General features: G+C 59.9%; 3 protein-coding genes across 7 annotated transcripts in view; 2 read left to right on the top strand and 1 right to left on the bottom strand.

The window, feature by feature from the left end:
* Positions 1-1,114: 1,114 nt before the first annotated feature.
* Positions 1,115-3,135, bottom strand: LOC308195944 (mas-related G-protein coupled receptor member H-like). Its single transcript, XM_080594191.1, has 2 exons — positions 3,015-3,135; positions 1,115-2,734 (listed from the first exon to the last, which is right to left on the bottom strand). Exon 2 carries the CDS (start codon positions 2,696-2,698, stop codon positions 1,781-1,783), a length of 918 nt encoding a protein of 305 aa, XP_080450317.1. The 5' UTR covers positions 2,699-2,734; positions 3,015-3,135; the 3' UTR covers positions 1,115-1,780.
* RHOD (ras homolog family member D) lies at positions 2,707-5,562 on the top strand. Of its 4 annotated transcripts, none has more exons than XM_080594189.1 (5): positions 2,707-4,099; positions 4,436-4,523; positions 4,712-4,816; positions 4,978-5,112; positions 5,189-5,562. In XM_080594189.1, the coding sequence occupies exons 1-5, from the start codon at positions 3,941-3,943 to the stop codon at positions 5,455-5,457; spliced, it is 756 nt and encodes a 251-aa protein (XP_080450315.1). In that variant the 5' UTR covers positions 2,707-3,940; the 3' UTR covers positions 5,458-5,562. The 4 variants fall into 4 exon arrangements, with proteins under 4 accessions (XP_080450315.1, XP_080450314.1, XP_080450313.1 ...); XM_080594190.1 differs by having other exon boundaries at positions 3,514-4,099; positions 4,707-4,816; XM_080594188.1 differs by having other exon boundaries at positions 4,712-5,112.
* A 939-nt stretch (positions 5,563-6,501) lies between these two features.
* The window catches only part of KDM2A (lysine demethylase 2A), a 45,482-nt gene continuing 34,841 nt past the window's right edge, over positions 6,502-17,142 (top strand). For both annotated transcript variants that reach the window (XM_080595109.1, XM_080595108.1), the window contains exons 1-3: positions 6,502-6,625; positions 7,026-7,053; positions 8,401-8,505. In XM_080595109.1, the coding sequence (XP_080451235.1) occupies positions 6,606-6,625; positions 7,026-7,053; positions 8,401-8,505 (153 nt within the window). In that variant the 5' untranslated portion in view covers positions 6,502-6,605. The remainder of the gene's footprint in view (positions 6,626-7,025; positions 7,054-8,400; positions 8,506-17,142) is intronic.

The raw sequence follows: 17,142 nt of genomic DNA, 5'->3' as shown, positions 1-17,142 counted from the left end.
GAGAAGAGAGAACGTAATTACGCAATTTGGAGGTCAGTGGGGGGCAGGATTCCTGGCAGGATTCCCTGCAGGTGCACAGCTTTCCTTGTCCCCTCAACCCTCCCCAGCAGTACTATTCCCAAAAGGAATGTGCCCCAGAGGACAGAGTTCCCATCTCATGCTGTCAGACTGCCACATTTCTGCTTTTTTGGATGAGCGTTGCCTTTGGGAAAGGCTGACTCATGTGCAAGTGGGGAAAAACCTGCTCAGTGTCCTAAGCCCCTCTCCCACATCCCCTGTGCAGCCTCTCCCCTGCTCTGCCCCCCTCCTGTCTCCAGAAATGCCAACAGTGGGGACCAGGGGCACCCAGCAAGGCTTTGCCGATGCCCCGCGCTCCCACAGAGCTGGTTCCTGTGTCACTGCAGCTTGGTGTCGATACACATCAACAAATCACGCATCCCCGAGCAGCCTTGGGTCCATGTCCAGAGCCCGCTGCAAGGCTGGGGTCCTGGGGGAGGACACGCAGCGTGGGTGCCTCGAAGCCAAACCGACGCGGCACTGGTGCTGGGGTGGGACAGGCTGGGGGCGGCTCCCAGCCCCCAGGGCACGTGCCGGTGTCCCCACGCGTGGCATGCAGGACCTTGGGGGGAAGCCCCAGGTCCCCAGTCCATGGTCCCCGGACCCCAGCCCTGCCTCCGCCTGCTGGGATCAGGCGCTGAGCCCCAGGGCTGGAGCTCCCCGTGCGCCTGCCCCACTCCGCGCGTCCTGGTGCGCGCAGAGCCCCCAGCCCCGAGCCGCGTGCCCACCCCCACAGCCCCCCGGAGGTGCCCCCATCCCCCGGGCCACGGAGAGGAGGAACGAGAGGCAGCGGCAGAGCAGCGGCTTTATTGGGGGCAGGCGGCGGGGGCAGAGCCGGGGCCGGGCGGACGCGGGGGCTGGGGGCGCCGGGCGCTGTGCGGGGGGCTTCCCGCAACGGAGCCCGTCCCGGGCCGCCGGAGCCCCCGCACCGAGCGTCGAAGCGCCGCTTCTCCGGGGGCTTGCGCCGCCGGGCCTCGCGGAAGCCTCCGGTTTCCTCTTTCCACGCTGGAGGGCAGCAAAGCCCCGCGCTCCGCGTCGAGGTGGCCGGGAGGTGCGGGGACGGGACGCGACGGGACGGGGATGGAGGGGACGGGAGGGGATGGGGATGGAGGAAATGGGGACGGGACGGGGCGAGAAAGGGGTCCCGACGGATACGGGGATGAGGATGGGTTGGAAGGGGCGTGGGAGAGGATAAAAGAGGATGCGATGGGGATGGTATTGGGAGGGGATGGGGATGAGGATGGAAACAAATGGCGACAGAGATGAGGATTGGGATGGGACGCAGATGGGAACAGGACAGGGTTTAGGATGGGGACAGGGAAGGGGAGGGGAGAGAATGGGACAGGACGTGACAGGGTGGGGACAGAGATGGGATTAGGATGGGATAGAGATGTGGACGAGGACCAGATTGGGATGGGATGGCACAGGATAGGGAAGGGGATGGAGACAGGATGGGGATCCAGACTGGGACAGGGAATGGCATGGGATGGGACAAGGTGGGAGAAGGATGAGCTTGGATGGTGATGTGGGCAGGAAAAAGATGGGAATAGGATGAGGACAGGTTAGGGATGGGACAGGGGTAGTGATGGGGTAACGACAGGACATGAACACGTCCTGGCACGCAACCATGGGAAGGTGACCCATGGGCTGGCCATGAAGAGGTGTGGACAGCTGAGCACAAAGCTGGGGGACGCAGTGCGGGCAGTGAAACCACAGTGGCCTCTCAGCTGGAGATCACAGTGACGCCTGTCTCCTCGAAGACCCTCCGGAAGGCGACCTGGAGAGACACCAAGGAGCAGCGCCTCCGGCAGCTCCCCACCAGGAAGTAGATGAAGGGGTTGATGCTGCTGTTGATGCAGCCAAGCAGGAAAACCACCTGGGACTGCCCCAGCATGTAACTGAAATGCTGTAGGAAATTCCAGATGCTGAGGGGAACCATGAAAAGGAGGAAGAAGAGGACGGTGAGGAAGATAACGATGTAGAGCCTCCTGGGCTGGCGCCGCTGGGAGCCGCACTGGACCTTAATGAACAGGATCACATTGGAAATGACCATGGGTGGGGCAAAAATAAGGAAGTTGAGGGCATACATGGAGATGAGGGCCAGACGGCATTGCTCGTGCTGGTGTGACAGGCACAGGAAAGCTACTGCAGCAATTACAGTGATGGAGAGGGCCCAGAGCAGGGCACACACCACGGCCGACAGGTGCTGGGGGCGGTGGCAGCGGTACCAGAGCGGGCACAGGACAGACACGCACCTCTCGATGCTGATGGCTGTGAGGAGGTACATGCCTATGTTGTGGGTGAGCAGCAGGGGCAGGAGGAACGACTTGAGGTACTCGAAGACAGGGAAGGTGCTGCAGGAGAGGTTGTCCAGGATGTAGAGGAGCGCGGAGGTGAGCATGAAGAGGAGGAAGGTGAAGTCAGCGACGGCCAGGTTGAGGATGTAGACGGTGATGGGGTTCCTGCGGATGCGGAAGCCAAGAAGCCAGAGGACGGCCCCGTTGCCCACCAGCCCACAGAGGCAGATGAGCAACGTGACGCCGTCCATGGCCATATCAGGGACATCGATCTCGCACGCGCCTTCTCCATCGGGTGTTGGCGTGGGTGGTGCAGGAGACGGGGCCGTGTGGTTCGGCTCCATGGCAGGAGGCCAGGCGGTGGTGGGATGCGGTCCTGGCTGCGGTCAGAGCAGGGGGCAGGGGGGTGAGCAGGACCCTGAGGGTGAGTGGGACGAGGCGGGGAACAGGGCTCAGGGGACAGCAGGGCTGGAGAGATGCTGGGGACGGAGGGCTGAGGAGGCGGCTGCCCTGCCAGTGGTGGGCTGGGGCTGAGCGTGGAGCAGAGTCTGGAGCAGAGGGCAAGGGGCTGCAGGAGGGGGTGAGGGGGGGTGAGGGGGCTGCAGGGGCCTCAGGGGAGGTGCCAGCAGTGCCCTGGTCCAGGCTCACCCCCATCCCTACCTTTCCAGGCAGCGGTCTGTGCCCTGTCCAGCTGGAGCCGTCCTTGCCACTGTCCTCTCAGACAAGGAGATTTCGTGTCTCTGTGTCCTCAGAAGACCTGAGCAGACCTGAGCCTCCTCCGTGCCCCTCCGAACAACGCTGTTCCTTGGGCGTTGCTGCAAGAGCACTGGTCAGGTGGTGAGAGCTCTGCCTCTTTCAACGATACTGGCTGCATCTCCCATCCTCTTCCCTCGTCAAATTTCTGTTGATCTTGCAGGAAAGGAAATGTTTTGTCCAAGAGGATATCCCAGAGGACAAATATTGCAGCAGCTACATCTTGCTGTGAAAGAATCTTGGTGCTTTTAGGATCCAACCTGATATCTCATTAGACTGGTAATTACCACCTTCCTAATTGTTTTATTGTGCTCCATTCTCCTCCCACTACTCTTCCCTAATGTTGGCATCCTTCTGAGATTGTTCATTACTGTTTGCATTTCCCCTCAGCCTCCTGGTGAGGCCTGGCCACAGCGGCTGGTCCACGCTTGTCATGTCATGTCACCGGGGGGGGTTTGGTGTCGGGGCCGTGGGCTCAGTCTGGGGCCAGGCTGCAGGGGACACAGGGGCACCGGGGGCAGCTGCTGCTTCCCCAGCGGGCCCCCGGGAGCTGCGTGCCCCGGGTGAAGTGGCAGGAGGGAAGACGGGAAGGGCGAGGGCCACGGGTGACACCGGCAGCCGGGCCCAGGGAGGGACAGAGCTCCACAAGTCACCTGCTGGGCCAGGAGGAGCTGTGAGTCATCCCGTGCCTCCCTCCGCCCTGGACTTTGCCTCCGGTGGATGCTCGGGGCAGTAAAACCGGCAGAGGCCAGGGAGGGACTGGGACACGCAGGGTCAGCGCGGGGCGGTGGGGCCCGGAGCGGCGTCCCTGCGGCCAGGCCCACCGTGCCCACATGCAGCAGGCACCTGGGGGGCAGAGCCCACCCCCGGGGCCCTCCGAGGCCGCAGCCGCTGAGATCAAGGCCACTGAGATCAAGGCCGTCATCGTCGGGGACGGAGGCTGCGGGAAGACGTCGCTGCTGATGGTCTTTGCCAGAGGGGACTTCCCCAAGGTGAGGCCCCTCCTGCCTGCCCGAACATCCCCAGGCTCAGAGCCCCCCAGCAGCACCGGGACCCTCATCCCGTGCAGCCCCCTGCCCATGTCCCCCCACAGCTTCCTTCACTGGGGACGGGGCCCTGGGACGGGGCGTTTGCCGGCACCGGGGGGGTCCCACTGCACCCCTGGGTCCCAGCCACCCACCCAAGGCTTGATGCTGCTGTGGGAGACCAGGGGTATCCCAACTGCCTCCCCATGGCCTTGTCCATCCCCCCAACCCCCCCCCCAGTCCCTCACCCAACCCCGGGGCCTCTCCAAGCCACCCGCTGCCCACGCCCCTGTCCCCTGCCAGGTCTACGTCCCCACGGTGTTCGAGAAGTACACGGCCTCCTTCCAGGTTGACGGAAAGCCCGCGAAGATCCACCTCTGGGACACGGCAGGTGGGAAGGGATGGGAGGGGACAGCCTCGGGTGTGCCCCTGTGCGTGGAGGCGCTGGGGACGGGGTCCCCCATGGGTGTCCCTGCCGCCTGCCATCCCCAGAGCCCCCCACGTCCCCCCGGGGTGGGGGCAGGCATGGTGCGTCAGGGAGCCGGCTCCTGACGGTCTGCTGCTGGGCCTGCAGGGCAGGAGGACTACGACAGGCTTCGCCCGCTGTCCTACTCAGATGCCAATGTTGTCCTCATGTGCTTCGACGTCACCAACCGCAGCAGCTACGACAACATCCTGACGAAGGTAACGCAGCGCCGGGGGCTGCTCCCGCCCCGTGCATCCTCCCCAAGGGGGCTGCCACCTACTCCGCCGTCTGTCCCACCGTCCATCTGTCCCACACCCCGTCCTGCCGCCCGTCCCGTGCCCCCCACGCAGGCCTGGTGGCAGCCACCTGTCCCCCACAGTGGTACCCGGAGGTGAACCACTTCTGCAAGGGCGTCCCGGTCCTGCTGGTGGGCTGCAAGACCGACCTGCGGCAGGACCCCGAGGTGCTGCGCGAGCTGCGGCAGGGCCGCCAGGAGCCCGTCACCTTTCAGCAGGTGGGTGCCCCCCCCCGGCAGGGGACACGAGCCTGGGGCAGGGACGGGGCTCAGCCACTGCCGCCGCTCTCCGCAGGGGGAGGCCATGGCCCGGCTGGTCCACGCCGCGTCCTACTTCGAGTGCTCGGCCAGGTACCAGGAGAACGTCAGGGACATCTTCGTTGCCACCTGCGCCACCGCGCTGCGATCCGCCCGGCGGCCCCGACGCAGGAGATGGCCCCGGGGGGGCTGCACGCTCTGCTGAGACCCCGCACCCCCGGCCCGGGCACCGTGGGCCGGCACGGAGGCACCCCGTGCACAGAGAGGCGCCTGCCACCGACCTGCCCGCAGCCGCCCCGCTGCTGAGAACTGACCCGGGGGACCCCCCGGGCCCCTGTCCCGCCGGCCGGGCGGGGGACACGCGCTGAGCGGCTGCGGTGCGGTTCTGCCATTAAAGCTCAGAGCTCGTCAGCGCCGTGCGGTCCCTGCGGGCAGAACCCCGGACACCCGATGCGGCACCAAAAGGCACAGGGCCGCAGCCACGGCACCGTGTGTGTGTGTGTGTGAGAATGTGTGTGTGTACATGTGTACGTGTGTGTGTGTGAATGTATACATGTGTATGTATGTGTGTGTACGTGTGTGGGTGTGGGTGTGTGTGGATGCATATGTGTGAATTTATGTGTGTGTACTTGTCTGTGTGTATGTGTGTATGTGCGTGTGTGCGTATGCATGTGTGTGTACATGTGTGTAGTGTGTGTATATATGTTTGTATGTGTGTGTATTTGTACATGTGTGTGTACATGTGTTTGTACACATGTGCGTGTGTGCGTGCGCGTGTACATGTATGTGTGTACTTGCCTGTACTTGCCTGTGTGTACGTGCATGTACGTGAGCATGTGTGTATGTACATGTATATATATATACATATATATACATATATATGTATACATATATATACACATGTGTATACATGTGTGTACATGTGTGTGTAGTATGTATTTGTACATGTGTGTGTACGTGTGTGGACGTGTGTGTGTATGTGTGTACATAAGTATGTGTGTACATGTGTTTGTACATGTGTGCATACATATTTGTGTGTGTATGTGTGTGTACGTGTGTACGTGTGTGTCTCTGTCTGCACGCGCCCCCCCCCGCCCGCGGCCCCCCAGCCCCCACGTGCCCCTCGCTGGTCCCCGCGAGCATGCGCGGGGCGGGGCGGAGGGGGCGGGGGCACCCGGGGGCGGGGCCAGCGCGAGGGCCCGCGGGAGGGCGCTCGCGCCCGTCCCCTGGCGGCGCACGCGCGCTCTCTTCCCTCCCCCCCCCGCTCCGGCGGGGCGGGGCCGGCGGGGTGCGTGCGCGCGGCCGCGCACGGCCGAGGCGGGCCGGGCGGGGGGCGGCGCATGCGCGCAGCGCGCGCCGGGGGAGGCGGCGGGGGGGCGCGGGGCGGCTGCGGGCGGCGCAGGCGCAGTGCGGCGGCCGAGGCAGTGTGTATGTGAGGCTCTGACGGGTTCAAAATGGCGGCGGCGGCTCCTGTGTGAGGAGGGGAAGCGCGTCCCGGCCGGGGGGCGGCGGCGGCGGCGGCGGGGCGGGCGGCGGCGGCGGCGGCGGGGTGGGCGCGGGCGGCGGGCGGCGGGGCCGGCGGCCGCCCGGCAGCGGGCCGCGGGGTGGCGGCGATGCGGGGCGCGGGGTGGCGGCGGCGGCGGCGGCGGGGGGACGCGGCGCCGGGCCGGGGAGCGGGGCCCGCGGGAGCCGGCGGCGGCGCGGGGCGGGCGGCGGGGCTGTCAGCGCCCGCTCGGCGCGGCGGGGGCGGCGGGCGCGGGGGGGGCGGTGGGGCCGGCGGGGCGGCGCGGCGGCCGGGCCGGGCCCGGTCGCGGTCGCCGCCTGACCCGGGGGTTCCTCCTCCGTCTCTTGTGCTTCTCCCGTGCCGGCGCTAGAAGAGGACAAAGGCGCAGGAGAGACCTGGTGAGCCACTCGCGGCGGGGCGGGGGGGCGCCGGCCGCCGGTCGCCAAGTTTCCGCAAGTCCCCGGAGAGGAGAGGAGAGGGGCCGGGCGGCGGGAGCCGGCTGCCGCCCCCGCGGGGCCGTCCCGCGGGCGGTGGGGCAGCCGGCCGGGCCGGGAGGCAGCGGGCGGGCCGGGCCCCTCCGGGGGGTCGGGCCGGGCCGGGAAGTTGGCGGCCGGCGGGGGGCCGGGCGGCGGCGGGCGCCGGTGACAGCTCCCCGGGGAGCGACGTCCCCCGCGCCGCTTTGTTCCGGCGGGCACCGGCCCCCTCCTGTCCGGGGGGCCGGGGCAGGGCCGCGGCTGCGGGGCAGGCCCGGGAGGGGGCGCGGGGCGGGGGGGGGGGACGGGCTCGGGGCGTGCGGGTGTTTACAAACAGCGCCCGGCGAGGGGAGCGGGAGCGCTCGGGCCGGTCCCGAGCGGTGCTGGCGGTGGGGGGGGGGAGCGCGGCGCTCCGCTGTCAGACCTTTTCCGGAGGGGCAGGGGGGAGAGAGCTCGGGGGGGGAACAGGCGCTGCCCGCGCTACGGCGGCAGTCCCGTGTTCCTGCACGGGACGGCAGAGTCCTGCCCCGGAGGTCTGCCGTAGTCATAGGCGTGGGGTTAAGAGCTGCGGTGTACCTAGATGCTGTTTTCGTTCTGTTCCTGTAAAAAAAAAAAAAAAGTTTAGATGCCACCTGACACCTTGGGAAACTTTCCCGTGTACAGCATGGTGTCACAAGGTGGCAGATTTGGAGATCTGAGCATGTAGGTCTCCTAAGATGGGAGTTAGTCCCCTACCCCCAGCTGCACCGAAGCGCCGCGCACAGGATCCCGTACGTCTCCCTGTTTGAGGGAGATGTTCTGTGTGTGTGCGGCTGCTCCCGAGTGCTGCGGTACAGGACACCCAGAGGACAGCAGTCATGTCATTTGGAGGAGCCGGTTCTCTAACGCGTAGTGTTGCGCTCTGGGGAAACCAGGCTGCTCCCCTGCTGCCGTCAAATGTTTAACAGCAGGCGCACAGCTTGCCTGGTTCCTGTCCCCAGCGCGAGGCTGCTGAGCTGCCGCTTGTGCTGGTAGTTGTGTGGAGCAGAGGCCTTCTCCTGGTTGGGGACCTGCAGCTCATGTGTTACAGAACAGCTGGTAAAGTCATTTACCCTAGGTCATGCCTAAAGTTAGAATGGGAGCATTAAAGTTGAGGTGGGCTTATCCCCTGTGTTCACTTGATCTAGCCCCACACAGGGGCTCGGATTCAACCTCAAAACGAGTGAAGAAACGAGGGATGTAGGTGCTGCACGTCCCTGAGACCTGCTTCACTGTTTCCCTCTGAATTCAAAGGAGGAAGAGGACGACGACAGCAGCCCTGGAGTGTCCTTCTCACTCTCTTCAGAAGAGTCGGAGATGGAGCCTGAAGAAGAAAGGATCCGCTACAGCCAAAGATTGGTCAGTATCAGCCATTACTGATCAAATCCTGTTCTTGGTTTTCTTCAACTGAAAAAAGACAAGGTTTTTACTGGCAACAAGTTTAAACAACCAAAAAAAACCCACCACAAAACAAACATATTGTAGTGGATTGCTGCAGCTTGTCCTGAGGTATTAGCTCAGCTGGTGGTGAGTTGGATGGCTTTGTGGGTCCTGTCTGCATCACAACGCTTGCCTTAGCGGAGGGTACAGATTGACTGAACTCTGGAAGAGGGGAGCATTGGGGGCTGGGACTGGATAAGATGCTCTGGGATGGTGCGGGATAGAAATATAAAGTGTGTGTCTGTAGCTTTTGTCACAGCAGATTTTCTCCGTGTGTTTGTAGCAACTGGAGAAGGTGAAATGGTGTGTCTTACCGTTATGTTGTCCTGGACTCGATTTGGGCATTCTGTGAAATCAGAGAAAACCAGCTTCAGGTTCAAGCTCGAATTTGCTTGTGCACGTGTCTTCTGGTTTTTCTTTTTGGGGGAGCTGTTCCAGAGCTCGGGTCCTGGTTAGGCCCTGTCAGGAGCTCTGGCTTGTCTGATGTTTGTGCTGATGTTTGGGGGACGGCCTGAGGCAAGCAGTCTGTGAGTTGGGTCATAACTGTGAGTGGTGTGGGAGCAGCTGCTCCAGGAGCCTGTGATGCTATTCCCGGAGATCTTAGGGAAGGAGAGGAGTTGCTGTGTCTCCTGCAGGCCAGCATCACATTTTGAGGCAGTTGTAAACCCTCTGGGAAGTGCAAGCATCAGCTCTGTGATAACTGAGGTTGTGACAGGGTTTGTCTCTGAGTCACAGTGGTACTCGCACCCTCACCTTCGAGGTGCTGCCTGTGAAGTTAAATCCTTATCCTTTAATGCTCTGAAATCGTTTGCTGTGAGGCAGCATGGTACTCTGTACTAAGCTTTGCCCTCGGATGCGAGTGGTTCTCACACGAGACTGTCAACAAGGTTGCTCCTCTGTCGGTGCGAGGTACCTGGCCATAAGTGCTGGGGAGCTGTAGCTGGCACGTGCCTTGCAGGTGGCCCTGGGGTGGAAACCCTCTGGTGAGGGCAGAAACGGGTATTCCAGGCCTGGCCCCTGTGGAGGGAAGACATTGCATAGGCAGCTGTGGTTTGTCTGCAGACCTGGGGTGCTGAAGGTGTGCTCCTTCTCTGGGGCTTCGCAGCATCTGTTGCGTGGTCATGTTTTGCAGAGAGGATTGTTGCACGAAATGATTTGGTGGCAGTCATGTACACTCTTGTAGTCAGCCTTCTTTTCCTGCTTTGGGGAACTGAAGTAACTCTGATTTGAAGGAGTTTTCAATCTTTTCTCTTTTTTTTTTTTTTTGAGAGAGTGCTTTAAGAAAAGCCAACAGTAATACATCTGTGGATGCTTCAAGCTGGCTGTTTTTTCCCCAAGTGCTTTGGGGGGTGCTTCAATTTGGCAATGCTGCCAAAAGCTGCAGTCCTCCCTTGTCCTGACATGCTTGTTCCCACAGCTGTGTGATATGTAGCTTGGGGTGCTAAAGGTGACCACTTCTGTAGCCAGCAGTCAGGCCGGCAAGATAACTTCTCTTGGAGGCAAGGCTTCAGGTTTTGGTTAAACTACAGTCTTAGCTGTGCAGTGACCCTGCTGAAGTAGCCCAAAAGAGCTGGACAGAGATGCGGCAGTTGAATGGGACTAGCAGCCAGGAATTGACCAGTTTAAAAATGCTTATAATCTCACAAATAAAAATTGGCAGGAAGAGTTGCTGTCTTGAGCGTACATGGCCTTAACTCCAGTAGAATGTGCTAAGCTGGATAAAGGGCTGCGTGCTGATGAGCTGCGTGCGTAAGGGGCTTGGGAAGACACACAGGCAGCAAGCAGAGGACAAGGCTCATCGAGGCTTCTGTGGCCTCGTGTCCGTGCTGTCCCTGCTGGCCTGCAGCCTGGAGCCCCTGCGTGCTTGGTGAGGCTTGGTTCATACCTCCTGCTTGGCTCTTCCTGGGAGCTCCTGCTCGCTGTGCTCTTGCTGTGTCCGTGAAGCTTCCTTGTTGAAGGATCTTTCAGAGATGCTTAGTTTTTTTCCCTAGGTGTGTGCTCTTGACTTTGTCTGTCTGAGATGTGGGGAGCTGTTCTCTTAGCTGGTGTTTCTGGCCCTTGCAGAACAAGGTATCGTGGGTGAAATATCCAGGAAGACAAAAGTGATGGTTATGATTTACTTGAAAATGCTACTCTTACGTATACATCGTTCTTGGGAGCTGACTTTTGTATGCCTATATTAACCCTTCTAGGTAGGGAAACAGGTGGTTGGTAGTACAGTACGCATCTGTGCTTTGTTTCTCATGTGTGTGACTGGTGGTCAATGTGGGTGTGAAAGCAAAAGGTAACATATTTTAAAAAAAAAAAAATCCAGCTGTGATAGTAGTCTATACCAGCCAGGCAACCTTGACCAGAATATTTTGTAGTGTTGAAGGGGCCGAATTAATTGCTTGGGCAAGTAGCAGGGTTAGGGGATACATGTGGCCCAGGATGTCAACAGAAGCTTGCTGTCTGGTGTGCCAGGGCAGTTACACTTAGAGCATCTCTTGGTGTGTCGCCCTGGTCTTGAGACCAGATTGGTTTCATTCAGGATGCAGTCTCAAGTACTTTGCCTCGCTTTTAGTGAGTGACACTGCTGCCTTGCTCTGGTTCAACAAAAATCTGACCAGTGTATGTTTTTTGAATGAGTTTATTGGTGAAAGATTCAGATTTTGAAGAGAAATCTACCTTTCCTCTGGGTGTAGTCGCACTCCTGCACGACCCTTCTGCCTGTTCACACATCGCTGTGTAGTCTAATGGTGCATCCGGTGGCTCGCAGTGCCCTGTGCTTGCTTCCTTGCTCAAGCTGCACATCCATGGCACCCAAGTTTGCGAAGGACTGGGTGAGCTGGTCTGGATACAGCATTGTCACTGCGAGGGTGTCTTGTTCTCATCTTCCACAACTAAACCTGGAAGAAGCTGTGTCCCGGCATGCTCTGGGAGGCTGCTGCGGGTAGGGGAAGGCAGCCTGCGTACGGCGCTGCGTGAGCACAGAGCGTGCAGGGCAGCCGTATTCCTCGCCTTCAGATTCGGTAGGGCCAGCCTGCGCCATGGGGAGCTGAGGGTGGGACTTGCCAGGCTGCAGAGCACTTCTCTGGTAAGTCTGCGCGTGTGTTGCTGCTCCTCGGTGTAACGAGGCAGCACTGCAGGGGCTGGTGAGAAGTGCTGGCTCTGTAAGCTGCAGCCACATGTTTGTGTAGCCCCTTCATGGAGGAGCTGAAATGCTCTATTGTGTCCCGAGGCTGGAGTGACGGTCCAGCCCTGGCGTTAACAATGTGATGGCTCCTCTCTGAGGCTTGGAAGCCTTCTGCTGGCTGTCACTGGGTGGTCTCGCCCAGCCCATGCCACAGCACGCTGCTCAGCTCGCTGCGAGGAGGCTTGGTGCACGCTGGCGCCTACAGCCTGAGTTTGTTTGAGGCAGGAGTGACCACGGGAGCAGCTCTGGCTGAGCTGCTCGAGCAGAGACGCGCCTGCCTCCCCGTCGTAGCAGGGAGTGCTGGCCTGGTGTGCCGCTGAAGAGGGAGTTCTTTCTCACACCAGCCTTCGCTACACGTAGAGCTGCTCTGCCTGCGTGGGTCCGTGGAGCTGCTGAAGGACTGCCCAGCACAGTGCGGGCCTGGCATCCGCCCGTACTTCTCCAGAGGAGTGCTTGGTACTCCTGGGCATGGGAAGCATGGAGAAATCTCGCCTCCTTTCTGCTTCAGGGCTGATCATGCCAGGCGTTTTCTGTGAACTAGGACTAGCAAAACCCTGTAAGTTACGAGTTGGGATCAACACATCACTGGAGCGGTGCCGTGAGCTTTTGATGACAACGCTTGGTGAGAGGAAAGAGGGCAGCAGCAGCGTTGTGTCACCTGGGGATGGCTGCAGTGGGGAGCCTAGCGGGAGAGGGTGATTGCCCCAGGGACCGGTCCTGCCAGCCGTGGTCTCTAATGCTGTCAAGTCAGCAGTCTTTATCTCGGGTGTGGTTCCCAGGTAGGACAGGCAGAGCTGGTTTTCAGCCTCACTCTGCAGTTGCCTCTGGAGCTGATGCCCCAGAGCTGGATGCCGCTTCAGGGGATGCACAGCTGTGCCCTAAAGAAAAGTTGGGGGGGGTGGGGAGGAGGGGGCATCTCTGCCTGTCTGTGCTGGGCTAGTTAGCTAGCTGTCCCCTGCCTCCAGCAAAACCGACGAGACTGGAGAGGTCTGCACTGGGGAGATGGGGTGGGGTAGGAACCTCTTAAACTGGCTCTGCTGCTGGAGAGAGCCTGAGGTGGAGCCGCACCCTCCGCCGGGCCGCGGGAGCGCTGCCCTGTGCGGCTGGGGCTTGGGCATGGCTCCTGCATGCTGCACGGGCCTCGGCGGCTGTCCCTGGCCGGGCGCGGTGGCACCCCTTAGGGCTGCCGGTGGCTGTTGTGGCAGCGGCGCAGGGGAGCAGGCTGCTGGAGGAGGAGAGCCGCCTGGTGTGAGGGCTGCGGATGGCTGGAGTGTGTTGGCTGGGGGGCGAAGCGCTCTCTCTCCTGTCGCTCAGGGCAGCCCGCGGCTTGCTTTAGCACTGGCCTGCCCTGCCCTCTGATCGGATCCCTCCGTGAAATGTGAGAGGAGGCCTGTCCCTACCAGCTGAAGCCTGGGGCCACTCCCATAAACAACAGTTAGCAGACCTGTCCTTGCATGTCGGTGTCCACGCTGCCCCTGGGTAAGACTTCACGTGAGCTCTACAGCATGCGGAGTCATCAGCCAAGAGATAGAGCTTGGGGCACGTGGGAAGTTGTTCCTGCAGCATGGCGGCTCTGATCTTGTGGTTTCCAAGTCGTTGTATCAGGGTACCAGAGCTGCCCTGCAGTATGGGGTGATGTCAAATGCAGGACACAACCTGTGGACCGGGAAGACTCGCACGCTGGCATTGACATGAGACTCATGGCAATGCTCCAGCCCTTCTCCTCACGTGGCCAAGGGCACAAATGGCCTCAAGGTTGTGAGAGGAAGGTCAGGAGGGAGCAGGCTGTGGGATGGCAGGACGATGCTCATGCCTAGTAAGGTGGCAAGGAGGAGCCACCCTTCTTCCTTGCAGAAGCCTGCCTTCCCCGCATTGCTCAAGCGGCTGGCCATCTTGAGCAGCTCACGCTGTCCCGAACGCGGGATGCGAAGAGTAATGCTTTCTGTCGGGTGCAGCCTGACCTGTCTGTGCCCCCTGCAGTGCTGCTCCCTACCAGGTAACAATCCCTTGCAGTTGTGTGCATCTGTCGTGCTCAGATCTTGGTGTGTCTGACAGAGGCAAGTCCTGCTGGCCTCTTACCGGCTCTTGCGGGGTTGCTTCCGTCAACCTGGACCTGTGCTGCGCGCTGTCACTTACCCTGTCACACGATGCACCTTCCTGTTGCCTGTAAGGACGTGGGTTTTGTCTGCCGGAGAGCCTGGTGTGAAACCTGGCTGGCCAAACACTGCTCCACTGCTGGACACACCTCAGTTTCCTAGTCTAGACAGGACCTGGGCTATCAGGGTAATTAATCTCTCCCTCATGCCTCTGCTTCAAACTGAAAACACTACCAATGAGTCTTTCCAAATGACCCAGGTATAATAATTGAGCACTGAATAATTTAGGGGCTCTGTTCAGATTTGATTTGGGCAGCTGTAGGGACTGGGAAGGGTGAGTTTTGCTCTAGCAGCAACTTGGAAAGAAGTTCAGTGAGCGTTTGGATCTTGAAAGATCCAAAGTGCAAGATCGCACTGGTCCCTGGAAGAATACGGCCCTGAAGCCAACTGGATGATGTTCCATGTCAGCAGAGAGGTAAATAGCTCTGCTGACTTCTTACTGTCCCAAGTCTGACTGCGGCTTGCGAGTGTCCTGGAAGCCATGGTACTGCTTGAGCTGCACCAGACAGCACAGGAGCACTTGAAGTTACGTGAGCGTTACTAAACAAAATGTGCAAATGGCATTGACGCCTCCTGTTAATAAAGCAGGAGTAGGTTTTCTACCAGGGTCGGCCAGGCTTGCTCATCTCTGGGTGACTGGGAGAAGGCAGAAGGCAGGGGGACATGGCGTGCATAAAACCTTCGGTCACTGAGTGTCGTTGTGCCGCTGATACAGCGGACGGCGCGCCCGCAGCATGATCCTGTGGCTTGAGCTGTTCAGGGGCAGCTGCCGCACCGAGATGCGTGCCCTGGGTTGGGAGAAGGGGAGTCACTGCGGCAGGGCAGGTCCTTGCAGTGCGTCCTGCTCGGCCCTGGTGGGGAGCTGGGAGCGTAGGGGGATCTCGTTTGGTTGCCTTGGGAAAAGTAAAAGGGCAAAGTGGAAGAGGAAAGCCTGTGGTAGGATGACTGGGCCTGTAATTAGATATCTGGGATACTAATTCTAGATATCAAGGCTGTCAAAAGCACTGGGGGCCAAGAAGGGTGGGGAGTGCTCCCAGTCTTGGAACTGGAACTGTTGTCTCCCGTTGGCTTGGGGAGCTTGGGTCTCAGGTCTGGTGTTTTGGGGGGTCATGGGAACAAACCCGTGCAGAGCCCTCCCTGCTGGGAAGAAGCAGTGAGTAGGCACATGCACCCATTTGGAAAGTGAGATTCGACTGCTTCAAGTGGAGCGAAGAAAATCCCTGTAACTGCACTTGTACAGATGGATCCCCAAAAAGCCTACCAATAAACCTGAAAGCAGCATCACAGCTCTCCTGTCTTAGATGCCTTGGTCTGGCTGAGGTGCAGACTGAACTCTGCTGTACCTGGGCTTGTGCCGGTCCAGGACTGGTTCCTCTTCTGGAGGACTTAGGGCAGGGTGGCAGGCAGCCTGTTGGGTGCTTTCGGGCACTTCAGTTCTTCTTTCCTTTTCCCTGTGCTAGTGCTGTCCACATTCACGTGCCCGCAGATTCTCTCCCACCTCTGTGGTGCTTCTCAGGCAGTTGGGAAGTGCTCTGTACCACATGTCCTGGCCCACCTGCTGGCAGCTGGGCCTGTTTTTTCACGTGGAGAACACGTGGGTTCTCCCGTCGTCGTCCCTGCCCATCTGATGGGGAAACCATAGGCTCCAGGGAGGCATCACAAAAATGGGAGAGCTGCTGTAGGTCAGTGGTTTTGGAAGAGCTCTGCTCACACAGCATGGAGAGACAGAAGGGCTGTGATGAATGCAAAATTTTCTGTGCCTGCTGATGCTCCCTCTTCACCCCCTTCTCCCATCTCCCAGGAGCCAGGGGAAGAAGATGCATGGCTGCACATCGGCATCGCTTGTTGCCCTTCTGCTGGCCCTTGAAGTGGGTTAGATAAATCCCGGGGCAAAGCATAGCCTGCAAGTCAGTGATGGCAGAGGAGGTGCCTTTCTCACCGCTCTGTTTCTGTGGGTCTGTGTTTGTGCATCTCTGTTGCTGTAGAAACAGCACTAATGGTGAACAGAGCGAGCCGGCCATCCGGGGACGGCAGATGCCCATGGAGGAACCCAAACTGAAGGAGGTATTGGGCTGGGATCTGCCCGGGGTGGCAGCGTGGTGAGGAAAGGTGGGTGGGCTGATGCTTGTGCAGCAGCACTCTGAGGGGAGCAGTGCTTTCTGTAGCACTCCCACTGGGTTGGGTGCCAGGAAGGGCACGGGTCCTTGTTGCCAGAAGAGCTGAGGAATGGTTCACGGCACTGACTTCTTGCGTGTATGAGCGAGCTGTGGCGTGGGGCACAGGTAGGTTTTATGGCGGCTGGTTAAAACAGGTCATATATGCAGTGAGCGGAGCAAGGAGATCTTTTCCCTGAAGTATGTTAAACACTTTGTCTTTCCCAGTCTCTTAGCCATCACGCTGTACACAAGCAAGAGTTTTAGTAAAGCCACCCCGCACCTTTTTTTGGCAAGGAAAAGGCTTAGCTCCGGGTGTGATCGTCAGCTGTGGTTTTCGTTAGTGCTGGTCCTCAGGGCTGAGAGCTGACTGCAGCATCGCGCTGCCGTGTGCTAGCCAGTCCTGAGGGGTTTGGGAGAGGAGGAGTCGTGTGGTAGAAGGCACCAGGGGAAGGATCGGGACATTTCTTGCTAGGGCTGTTATCTAGAGAAGCAGTTCCCAACTGGTGAGATGTGTTTTTGCTATGAACGAGATACGTAGAGGGGATGGGCCTTCTTGATGTTGTGTTTTTCTTTGCCTGGCCTCTGTACAAGGCAGTGGTAAAAGCCTGTGGGGTGAGAGAGAAGCGGGGCAGTGCTGTGGAAATTGGAGAGAAAAAGCAGCAAATAGTGGAGGCAGGAGCAGAGCAGCCTGTTTAAAATAGTAATAATAAGGAGAGAAGGGCCTGGCCTGTGCTGTTGCAGTCTGAGGGTGCCCTGCTTCCCCTTTGCTCCCCTGTGTACCCCTGGTTCCACGCAACTGTGATCTTGGGATCGAGCTGAGGCGGCCAGCAGTGTATGTTCCTGCAGGGTTAGGCTGCCTCCCTGTTGAATTTGCTGTACACCAGTATTTCTGTGTGTCACTGAGCTCCGGAGCCCCTGCGCCGCATTTAGAGTAAGGAAGGGACAAGCACTGGGCTTCCTGTGGGGCAAAGGGGGAGGGAGCACGTAGGTTGGTGTAACTGTGTGGGGGAAGAAGGAAATCTCCTTTCCAGTACCTGGGAACAGTGGCCTTCCCAGTACACTTGCTGGC

This window comes from Anser brachyrhynchus, assembly GCF_964034855.1.
Source record: "Anser brachyrhynchus genome assembly, chromosome: 5".
Classification (NCBI taxonomy): Eukaryota; Metazoa; Chordata; class Aves; order Anseriformes; family Anatidae; genus Anser; species Anser brachyrhynchus.
The sequence above is the reverse complement of the archived record's forward strand: the minus strand, read 5'-3'. Positions and strand labels throughout refer to the sequence as shown.

Bases quoted from the DNA above. Each gene is read 5' to 3' on its own strand.
- LOC308195944 (XM_080594191.1), bottom strand. From the start codon at position 2,698: ATGGAGCCGAACCACACGGCCCCGTCTCCTGCACCACCCACGCCAACA.
- RHOD (XM_080594187.1), top strand. From the start codon at position 3,941: ATGCAGCAGGCACCTGGGGGGCAGAGCCCACCCCCGGGGCCCTCCGAG. The intron at 4,100-4,435 runs GTGAGGCCCCTC...GTCCCCTGCCAG, and splicing joins CCAGAGGGGACTTCCCCAAG to GTCTACGTCCCCACGGTGTT. The intron at 4,524-4,711 runs GTGGGAAGGGAT...CCTGCAGGGCAG, and splicing joins CCACCTCTGGGACACGGCAG to GAGGACTACGACAGGCTTCG.